Source organism: Homalodisca vitripennis, chromosome 6 (assembly GCF_021130785.1).
Source record: "Homalodisca vitripennis isolate AUS2020 chromosome 6, UT_GWSS_2.1, whole genome shotgun sequence".
Classification (NCBI taxonomy): domain Eukaryota; kingdom Metazoa; phylum Arthropoda; class Insecta; order Hemiptera; family Cicadellidae; genus Homalodisca; species Homalodisca vitripennis.
In genome coordinates this window covers 98,130,420-98,142,588 of record NC_060212.1, presented here as the reverse complement: position 1 = coordinate 98,142,588, position 12,169 = coordinate 98,130,420, and the positions used below count along the sequence as shown (strand labels likewise).

The window sequence follows — 12,169 nt, the reverse complement described above, 5'->3', positions numbered from 1 at the left end:
TCGTAGACTCCCAGCATATGCAATTGAATGCTTGTCCTCCACTGGTCTCAGACAGTCCTTTAACATTATTGTTGAACACGGCTGCTTATTATTGGCAGTTTCAATTTAACATCTGTAGACTAAAGATTGTTCTCTGCAAAGAAGCCGAAATAATTCAAGAAGTTAACTGTAAGCAATGTTTCAACACATGTGAATTTGAAGACATTGCTTTTAGTAATGAGGCTGGCTGCATAAGCCTAAGAACGAAAACATTGATGTAGTTTAACAATAATAATAAATACATAAACTATGTGTATATATTACTCATGAATTGGCTGACCGTCTGTTGCCTTTTCAAGGCTTAATAACAAGTTATTTTAAGAATAAAATTACACAACATTTACAAAGGTAAAATAATAATTATACAATATAAAATATAACAGTTTTTTTATAGACAATATAAAAAATAAAGACCTTTTCAAAAACCTAATTGTTAACACAGTTTACTATAATTGCTACAACTGTTTATATTGAGGAAATACAATATGAGGTAATACAAACAGGTCAAAAATGTAAAGATTAACAATTATAAAACAGTGTATATTTTTTAACAATAACATATTACATTATACAGTCTGAAGGTATACTCTCTATTTTCTCTCAAAGTTCCTTGGCTTCCGTAGGAGAATTGGCATCTCACAGCCAAGTTGAGCAGCTGACGTTCACAGTGAAATCGTTCACTCTCTCCTTACACTGTCCCGTATTTGATAGCAACCTGAACACACAAAAGTTTTATAATATTAACTCTTATTAATCTATTACTTGTCATACTAAAAGGTGGTTCAATACAAAACATGTTCAATAAACAAAAAGATTTACACCATTAAAAAAGCTACATGTATCATTTTATTTCCCTACAAAATACTTGTTCACCTATATTTATTAATATAAAGATCTCTTTTAAGAAAGGACACACATAGTAAAATAACATTAATGGAATTTTTAAAGTTTAAAATGACTTAAAACACTGATCGTTCATTTGTTAAGTTGTACATTACATTAGTCCTCACTACTCCAAAGTAATCAGAAACAAACCTCCTTCAGAAAAAGCCCAAATGACTAGACAAACCAATTTATTTCCAAAATTTCAAAAATACAATTAATCAAAATTGGAAAAGGAGAAGCAGAACTAAGGACCAGAATTATCAGGATTGCTGTGTTGCCTGACTTATACACCAGCTCTTAAAGCCATCTCATTATCTCAGTTTGGAAATGTATAAAAACTTCTGGTTCTTGTTATCTTAAAAATGTCTCCAAAATCTACAATAATACTCAGGTTTTACTGAACTAAACCTACAGTATCAATCTTACATTGTAACACAGATAATGTGGCAAATTACATAGCACATTTTAACACAGATAATGTGGCAACAACATGACGTAGCACATTGCAACACAGATAATGTGTAACAACATGATGTAGCACATTGTAACACAGATAAAGTGACAACAACGTGACGTAACACATTGTAACTCAGATAATGTAGCAACAACATGACGTAGCACATTGTAACACAGATAATGTGGCAACAAAATGACATAGCACATTGCAACACAGATAATGTGTAACAACATGACGTAGCACATTGCAACACAGATAATGTGTAACAACATGACATAGCACATTGTAACACAGATAAAGTGGAAACAACGTGACATAGCACATTGTAACAACAGAGAACGATGCAGAACATTATGTAAACCAAAGTGACATGAACAACTGTAGCACAAAGAAAGATGCAACATTTTACATACACAAGAAAAGTCACATATCTAAATACCCTTGAGTACTGTCAGTGCATTTAGATACATTGTGCTAGCCATTACAAGTTGGACAGTACATTAAGAGAAGTAGTCTATACACCACCTCTTGCTCCAGGCTGTGCAGCATCTGGAAGCCAGGCTCGAGTGAGGACTGCAGCTCATCCACACAATCCCCTTCAGCCATCGCGGGGAAGTGTATCTCCGGGATGTCCTCCTCACTTTCCATCTCGGTTTTAAACCTGGAGAACAATCAAATTCAAACAGCTGTTATTTGAGATACATTCTGCTGCATTGTCAAATGAATTCTCTGCCACAGATTTTTAATTAACTGACATAAAAAAAATACAAAGAAATGTTAGAACATTATGACCAGTTACTTATTTCTAGCTAACAAGTACTAATACACAGTACCTGACCAGCTCGTCGGGCTCCCGTTTAATTGTTGGTAACAGTGCCTCGTACTGTTGTACCAACTTCTGACACTTCTCTTGGCACTGGTCACGGTACTGGAGCACTCTGCTCTGGTAGAAGTCGTGTAGTCTCGTCACACTGCCCAGCCCCATCTCGTGGAACACCCTCTCCATTGCATCCTGTCAACACCCATCTTACATTCGTCTGCAGAACCAGTCAAGAATGAATAAATCTGTATAATCATGTTTCTGAAGATTGTGAGATCAATTCATAAGTCATCAATTAACGTGAATTATCAAGTGAATTAACGCAAGGCCAGATGTATGTTTCCATCAATCGGTGTCCACAGTTTCATTGTGTGTGAGGGTGAGCTGACGCTCTATCCTGTAATCATTAACCACACTAATGAACCTTCCAAGTGCTGACCATATTTACCTGTAGTGCTAGAAATTTTTAGAAATTTTGCAAGCATAGGTTCAAAGTAAATAATAAAAACCAACAAAGTGTAACATAGTATATATATTTTTTCAACAAAAGCTAAATAACAATAATTTATAGCTATAATTACTTACCACTGTATGTTAAAACAAAATTAGGGGTTTTATTTTTTTACAACTCTTTTTACATTTAGCACAGCATAGGACTTTACTACTTTCAATATAAATCTAAAATATATATCAATAAAGACAAATTTATTACAAATAAAAATATATATACAATTTGCATATTTATTTTTTTTTAAAAATCACAGGAACAAAAAATGTGTTTGTGCCTGTTGAAAACCTCTAAATATCCGGCAGTAAAACAATTACTTCAACAAGTGAGTTTTATAGAACAGTCCTTCTTGGTTTTTTACATAGTTCTCCCCTTTATTATGATTAAAAATTGCTAAAAATCTTAAAGAAAAATCAAAACTACTTTAGTTACCAACGAAAAAAACTACACAAGACACTATTTTGTAAGCAACAGTTCCAGCTGACGATATGCATAGCTAAGTCTACCTGTAGTCTAGTGACAGCATTTAGGTTTTAAATATAAAGACGACATGTGGATAAATTAATAGTGGTGTTCTTGTAGCCTATTACTATACAAAATATAGGGCAAAATATCAATTATAGGTATTATATTATTTGCCATGAATGTTGACCTAATCTCGCATAACTTAATCTTAACACGGTGTGGAACAATGTCAGCACTTTGAGAGTTAAAGCTAAGCTCAGATGATTGTGAGTTAGCATGAAAAGGCTGTAATAGGTTAGACAATAATCACTCAGATAATATTGATACAACACATGGCATCCATAAATATCATCAAGCCTGCATTAGTGTTCCAATTACCTGGACAGATGACGAGTTACAGTTGGAATGTGTCGGTAAAACTTAATGTTAGCTCATGTAGGTATCCAAAATTAACAATTTCCTAATCTATAGTGAGCAAAACTTGACGCAGAATGGTGGAAATTAAAGTCGGCTGACCGGAAAAGCTACTTCCATTAAATGTATTCTAATATATTAATTTTTTTAACCAATAGTTTGGGTCAAATTTTTGAAAACCAGCCATTTTGGGATTTTGGATACCTAAATAAATTAACATCTTTCATACCAATAAGCAAGATGTATTATCAAAAGTTGAAAAATTCTATGAGTTAAAAAGAGCATGTCTGAGACGCTACCATAACATTGTCGGTACTAGTGGTGTATTATACGTAAGACGCCAACATGACCAGGCCTGAACGAGTTAAATGACTAGCCTAAACTGCACCTGACTCAGAGTTTTTTGAAGATCCTCCTTCATTCAGCAGAAAAAGATTGTCAATAAAAACTAAAAAAATTATTTTCTGTTTGTCAATAAAAAAGCCAACATCTCATTGAGCAATACACAACTCAACATTCACAATAAGGCGTTGCATTTCCACTTACAGACACTAGATATGTATTTCTTTAGACAAAATTTAAAGGATTAACAAATAAAAGAATTACGATGCAATAAGTAAATAAATAATATATTCAAGCTATGTGTAGTTCTGTGACCTGATAGTCACAAAACTACAAGTAGTAGTCTACTGTCTGGACTTTAGCACATAGTAGTTAGTAGTAGACTTGACTACATGCAAAGGAGCATTACTGATCTAAACTACAAAATTGTAGTAGTCCATACCATGTAAACTGTAACAACAGCACAAATCAAATTCTGAACATTCTACCAATTAAATCTTGAAATATTTTTACTTTTACCCAAAGGTTATGAAACGGTTTACTCACAGGAAAACCTGAATTGCCATAGAGGTCCTCTCTATCCACAGCATAGCGCAGCAGCCGTGTGAATTTCTTGAAAAAGTCTTCTGCAACATCTGTCAGAACTTGAAGTGAAGACTGCATTCCACCTAATCATTAAACCAAAGATATTATAACCATTTAGTAGTATTGCAGTTATTTCTTATTTCAACCACTATGATGTATCATATAGACTCTTAGTATTGGTGGATGGAACTTAGGATATTGTGAATACCACAACTGCTTCCACTATGATATATCATATAGACTCTTAGCATTGGTTAACGGAACTTAGGATATTGGGAATACCACAACTTTTGCTTCTACTATGATGTAACATATAGACTCTTAGCATTAGTAGACAGAACTTAGGATATTGTGAATACCACAACTGCTTCCACTATGATATATCATATAGACTCTTAGCATTGGTTAACGGAACTTAGGATATTGTGAATACCACAACTTCTGCTTCTACTATGATGTAACATATAGACTCTTAGCATTAGTAGACAGAACTTAGGATATTGTGAGTACCACAACTTCTACTTCTACATTCATCGCTGCTCATTCTGTAATGATTAGTCAAGTCGTATCTTAGATATGTAATCTTGACAACTATAAACATATATCCAATCCAAAAGTTAGATCTGTACAAGTTTTATGAGAGCTAACGGTTTAAAATACCATAGAAATTCATAACAGAGTAATTCATTCTCTGTTCATTTTTTAATATTCTCTCCCAAAACTCTTAAAATTAGTTAAAACAAAATATTTTGTTAAATATTTATTGATAAATTCCATTTTTTTCTTTTACTACCTTTTTTGTTAGCTCCATAAATGTTCTTGTAACTTCAAGCACTGACACCATTCACTACTAGTCTCTCTCTTAACACAAATTTTGCTGCAAACTTATTTTGCATTATTGTTTATAAATTCTGTAAAATTATTACAATAAGTAGTTAGCAATTGACAAGAGACTTGAATGTAGCATCATGCTTATCCAATTCCATGAAGGTTCATCTTGGCTGGGGTTTGTACCTGTCTAATAGAATTCTAAAGAACATATACTTTGCAAGTAGTTATTACATGCTCATTGTAGGAATAAACTGGCTAACTTTATTGACTTCAGCCAAATGGCTTTCTTGACATGTATGAACCTGATCTAACTGAGTTATTACGTCATAGAGATTTGTGATTATTTTATATTTCAAACTGAATTTGAATAACGAGCTACTCAATCGATTTTATATGAAAATTATATCAAATTATTTTAGTGAAGCTGAAAATACATGGACACAATAAAACAAAACAGAAGAAATTACAATAACCAGTATAATTATTCAATGACAAAGATTAATACAAAAACACTCTTATAGCCTTCCTTAGAAATATGAACTTTTCAGGCAATAGTCTTCCAAACGGTTTATGAATTTATTAATCACAAAAAGAAATGAATAATGTGATTTAGATGCAGGAGCTCAGCCAAGATATTTAAATAATGTAGATGTACTTCAAGCAAATATTTCTTAACAATGTTTGATGAAAAACGTATCTCTAATAATATTAAATACGAGGCATGTTTTTAAATATGCCGCCGCAGCGCAGCAGTTGCCATTATGCGCATAGTGTAACTACATCAGTTGGGAAGCCACAGACGCCATTACGACGCTGTTTGAGTTTTCGTTTGTTTACGTGATTTTAAAATGCCGCCGACTATCGAGAATCCCTCCGACTGTGAAGTGCGTGCTGTGATTCGTTTTCTCTGTGCTAAAGGCACTTGACATTCATCGTCAAATTAATTAATTAATGATGATTAAAACATTATGAGTGAAGGAATGGTGCGGAAATGGGTTAGGGCCTTCAAAGATGGCCGCACAAACGTTCATGATGAGGAACGAAGTTGGTGACCCTCAGTCATTACCGATGATCTCATTCAAAAAGTGGATTGTAAAGTGAAAGAGAACAGACGGTTCACAATTTCGTCCTTAGCTGAAAAATGTCCTGCTGTATCAAGAAGTGTTCTCTACGAAATAGTGTCCGAACCTTTAAATTATCGGAACTGTGTTCACGGTGGGTACCAAAATGGTTGATGAGCACAAAACCAAACAATTGGGCAGTGCATTGAGCTTTCTCGAGCGTTACAGTAACGAGGGTGATGATTTTTTAAGCTATATCGTGACACCAGAATCAAAACAACAGTCAATGGAATGGCGGCATTCAATATCCCCTAGGAAAGTCAATTCAAGGAAACAATTTCTGTCCAGAAAATCATGTGCACTGTCTTTTGGGAAAGACAGGGTGTGTTGTTGGTCAATTTTCTGCCTCGCGGTGAAACAATTAATGCAGCCGCGTACTGTGAAACTTTAAAAAAACTGTGCGGCGCAATTCAAAACAAAAGGCATGACATGCTGAGTGCAGACGTCGTTTTGCTCCACGATAATGTTCGTCAACATTCAGCAAATCGAACGCAGGAGCTCATCACTTCATTTGGCTGGGAACAATTGGACCATCGTCCATACAGTCCCAATCTAGTGCCTAACGACTACCATTTGTTTCTGCACTTGAAGATGCATTTGGCAGGGAAGCGTCATTCCAATGATGAAGAAGTAAAATCGTCTGTGCAACAGTGGTTATCCAGTCTGGCGGCAAGCTTCTTTGACGACGGCATACAAAAGCTGGTCCCAAGATACAACAAGTGCCTTAATAATAATGGAAATTATGTAGAGAAGTAGAGGAAAGAATGCTCTATCAGGTAAATAAAGTTTTGTTTGAAAAATTTACTTGTTGATTTTTTTTATATCAAAACGGTACTTACTTTAAAAACATGCCTCGTAAAACCCATACAAATATATTTTTATAGTTAATTCACATCAATAATAGAACAATAGGCAGTTATAAACAGTGAAACAATACTAATGGTACATTAGCAAGATCAATACATTGGATGTTGTTCAACAACATTATCATTTGAAACAGGAGTAGTACTCCTTGGAGCACCTAATATTGCTACAATTCTGGAACATAATTTCTGCTCCATTCACAATAATTTTCCTTATTACTCCTAAGGAGTTAGTCATTCTAATTCCTATATTTTAAAAATCTATTAAATTAAAAATTATTAATTCAGTTTTTATAATTAAGACATAATTTTATATATACCAGACTTGTTCTGAACAATAAGTTGCTGAGGTATCTGATCACAGAATGGGTGGTGCCATTATATATGCTTAGTGTGCTACCCAACCCCTCTAAAGGCTGCTTTGTACCTGTCTATAGAATTCTAAATAACATATACTTTGGTAAACAACATATGCAGAACCATCTGGCAGTTTGGTAGTGATGGGCTGCCCAGTTATGAAATCAGAAATATTTTTCTAAACAGATTTGTCTTAGAGGCCAATGTTTATCTGTCTATTCGTCTGTGGGATAACTCTTGATGGTAAGGTTCTAGGGGCTTGAGACTTGTTTCATAAGTCTCTTTTCGTTCAAGGAAGAACTCTGTTGATTTTGATGTCAAAAAGAAAAAAGGCAGCAAAGCTATAGTCAGTTTTGTTATGCAAATGACAAATTATGTTAGTCCTGAATATGCAACCACCACTACCAGTCAGTAATATAACTTGTTGTGTTCCTTTTATGAGCACAACCTGAAACTTTTCATAATTAATAAGCATGAAAAAAGTACCACTTTGAGCAATTAATCATTTTTAATAATCCAGGAAAAAGTTTGTCAGTAAAGATCTTCTGTCAGTACGATATAATACTTTCTGTCAGGTCTTTTGATATACTATTATATTGGTTTGTTGTGACTGTTTTAAGAGCACAGAGGCAGATAAAAACCTGCTGTTTATTTTCATTTGCATGAGCTGTATGAAAAACAAACAGTGCAATCTATTCTTTTTTAAATATATCAGTGAGTGGTGTATAATAAATGTATGTTAACAACCATGTACAAATAAAGGACATATCCAGGGTTCTGATCTGCACTACAGGTGTGATGTAACCTCAGCTTATCTTATACAGTATTTATTAGCACATCATCACAATAACCTTCAGATATTTTATACCACTGTAAGACACTTACTGTCGTATCCTGCATGAGCACAAAGAGTGGATACCGACTTGTAAAGTATTTCTTTGGTTACTTCTCTGCCAAGCTCTGGGAGGACTATTGGTTCTCCTAGAGTGAAGGGGCTGTAAAGGAAATAAAATGTTTATAACATACACATTATTAATTATACAGATGTTATAATGCATATTATCTACAAAAAACTATAAAACTTTTCCCAAATACTATGTAATAGTTCTTATTTTAACCCTTTGGGGCCATCAGTAAACTAAAGATCACTCACAACATTTTCCTGAGGCATATCGTTGTAAGCCAACAATTATTCGAGAAGTCATTACTATTTTTGATGACATATATTACACTCTTATAGTAAAAAATTTAAAAATAGCTTCAACAATCCACTTCAATAATAATCCTCTGCAGTAAACTAGACACATCGACCAGTTCTTTTAACCACAATTTGCGGTTAGTGATGTGCCAATTAGGCTGCTCGGACACATCGGTTTTTGTTGTACCCATTATACATTCTACTGGTATAAACCGACCAGAAGTAAACCCACCTGGGGTTACGAAAAAACCTTGGTGGTACTTGGTTTACTGTAGTGTGCATTCAATGATTTGTGTGCACTTGTTAACTGTATTCTAGTGTTCGTTAATGTGATTTATCGAGTTTACGTCTAAATGAAATCACCAATGACTACTCATTATACATTTTCAGCTCTCATTATGTTTACAGTATTGAAGAGTGGACTAAAACCAAAAGATTATTATGGGTTTTATAAATGCTGATGAACTATATGATGTTATACTTGTACAGGTTATGAGGTTATGACATGTACGACATTGTCAGTGATAATGAAGATGACATGTTGTTGTCAGATCTTATGGGAGTTATACCACTGCAACCTCGTGTCGTCGCAACCGGAAGGGGGCACCTTCCAGAGGAATAATAATTAACCGTGAATCCGCCACTAGATTCCCCCTATCCAAACCTAACCAGCTTTGATGACGAAAGATTAACTAATAATTTAGATATGGTTCCGAAAAGTTCCCTAACAATTATAATTAATCCTAGACAACGTACATTCACTTCTACCCGGTCCACTCTACCCGGTCGCTGCACAACGAATCCCACACAACCTCCGCTCTCAGCCTGCTAACCTAGCAGGAATCATCCTACCAGAACCTGTCCAGAAGAATTCCGGAAAGTAGGAGGCTCCTATTGTTTAAGCTATGACCTAGAGGTCGGCGCAGCTGGCTATCGTGTTCGAGGCTACTGATAGATTACGCGTGCCAATTTCAAATCTATATAGGCATTCGCCGAACCACTAATGGCTTAAATGTCATGGTTAAAAGTGTGCAACCTCTTCTATATTCACCTAACTTTTAGTGTTCGTACACAGCGAATGAAGTATGTACACATTTGTAAATAATAAGTAAAAATGTTTGAATTCATATCACGTAAAGTAAGTAAAAGACCTACTGAAAAATTGTAAATACCATAAAGAAATGTAGTTTTTGTTATGGTATACACACTTATAAACTGCTTTCCTTATTTACTATGCAAAATAACAAAAAAGATTATTTTGTCCTCAAACCATTTTATCCCCCTTTAACCCTTTGGACACCAATGCCCAAGGCTGCAGCCCTACCCATCACACTAGCGCCCGAACCAACTGTACTAACCAAAACCGCCAGCCCTGTTTTGACGTTTTTGTAATCTATTACGCTTTGCTCTGTATTATCCTTAGTTTTTATGTTAATTGAATGTTTTTTTTTATTTTGTAGGAAATTATATGCGGTATTGAATAGTGTTATTATAAATAGCATTTATAATGGAACTACATTGTTTATGATGTGGTAATGCCTAACCAAAACATTTGTTTACATAAAAATTTCACTTCAGGCCAAAATATCGGTACGAAAACAAATATTTTTACCTATCGGTGATATTTTTATTCGTTACAAATATTATATCTAAGACTGCTCACAACAATTCAGAACTGAAAGTTGAAAAATAGTTTCACAAAATATACTTTTAATTGGTTTTAATATTAGAAAAAATTTACTATAAATAGAATTAATTTTACAGTAGGAAATACGTTTGTACATACTTACATAGTATTAAAATGAGAGCATCTTCTCACTACTATAAGTCTATATCATAGATTTTCTTCAAAAAAGTAAGAAAAATCTTTGTCAAAAAAATAAAAATAATTACTTACAAATATATATATATATATATATATATATATATATATATATATATATATATAATTTATTTCAATAAACATTGAATCGCAAAAAGTACTTGCTCTGCCGGGACTCGAACCCGGATCTCTCACTTGCCGGGTGAATGTGCTACCATTACACCACAAAGCCCTCACTTTTTACGATTCAATTATATATATATATATATATACATTTGTCCCCGTCACTTCTAACATGTGTGTTTAGGGAAACACAATGGGTGGACACTTTTTTTTAAATTTGTGCAAAAATATCTTGTTTTTATTCTTTTTCCACCTTGAACTGTACTTAGTCTACTGCACACAGAACAATTTCGTTCCTTGGAATTGGGCAATTTGTCAAGTGGTTCATCACATCGCGCTGCACTTGAACTGGCGCTTGGTCACCAAGCCACTCGGCTGCAAGTCCTTCAACCAGTGCAATTGTAAAATCCAGCCTTGATACAAGATTATGATAATTCATTTTTGGCCTCAGCATTTGTTGACAAGTGAAGTACTTGGTTTTTTTTTTTTTTTTTTTTTTTTTTTGAGACTTTTTCAATCGGCTGGCAACTAAAAGCATATTTCTTTTGTGACAGTATTTGGTTTCTCCTACATCAAATTTTTGTTTGAGGACAGGGGGTATTCCTTTTCTGTTTATTCGTAAAGTACCTGTCAGATGAGTCAGTTTTGAATACAAATCCTTGGCCAGAGGAAATGAGGTAAAAAAATTTTCTACGAATACATGAAACCCTTTGTTCAAATAGTTTCCCATTTCTAATAATCTCATCACAACTAAAAAAGTCTAAGAATATCAGAGAACGCCTAACCTCTCAAACAGAGGACAGAAGCGATCACAAAGAGACAGGCAGGTACATGTCAGAATGATAACGATTGATACTATCGCATTTCTCGGACGAAACAGACTACTATAAACAAACAGCTGTGTCAAGGTCATTAGTACTACCAACATTAAAATTGATTACAGATAGTCTTATTTACTTCTAAAATAGTCCTAGACAGTTTAAACAGATTTTTCAAGTTAAAAAATAACTTTTAAAAGATGTTTTTCTCAAACGGCTGATCAATCGGCGGTCCGATCGATCAAACGTTGGGGTTTTTCGACTAGACTTCGACGGTCCAATCAACCGGACATTGGCGTCCAAAGGGTTAAGAAGCCATTAAAAAGTTGAGGATGGCTTCTTAAGAATTAGAGTGTGTGGTGCAGTGGACAGGAAATTTAACATCTGTTACCGTTGGTGCAATACACTTGTTACCAAGCAAGCACGCTGAACAAAGACAGATCAAGATCTGAAGTGTAAGAAACAAAAAATGGCTCCAAATAGTTAGCTGAACTAGGTAATATTTTTAAAGGAATGGGTGA

General features: G+C 34.3%; 1 protein-coding gene across 7 annotated transcripts in view; it reads right to left on the bottom strand.

Moving 5' to 3' along the window:
• Positions 1-558: 558 nt before the first annotated feature.
• Positions 559-12,169, bottom strand: part of LOC124364614 (STAGA complex 65 subunit gamma-like) — a 27,839-nt gene continuing 16,228 nt past the window's right edge. For all 7 annotated transcript variants that reach the window (XM_046820222.1, XM_046820220.1, XM_046820221.1 and 4 more), the window contains exons 5-9: positions 8,573-8,682; positions 4,477-4,598; positions 2,215-2,393; positions 1,907-2,042; positions 559-754 (exon numbers count right to left, since the gene is read on the bottom strand). In XM_046820222.1, the coding sequence (XP_046676178.1) occupies positions 728-754; positions 1,907-2,042; positions 2,215-2,393; positions 4,477-4,598; positions 8,573-8,682 (574 nt within the window). In that variant the 3' untranslated portion in view covers positions 559-727. The remainder of the gene's footprint in view (positions 755-1,906; positions 2,043-2,214; positions 2,394-4,476; positions 4,599-8,572; positions 8,683-12,169) is intronic.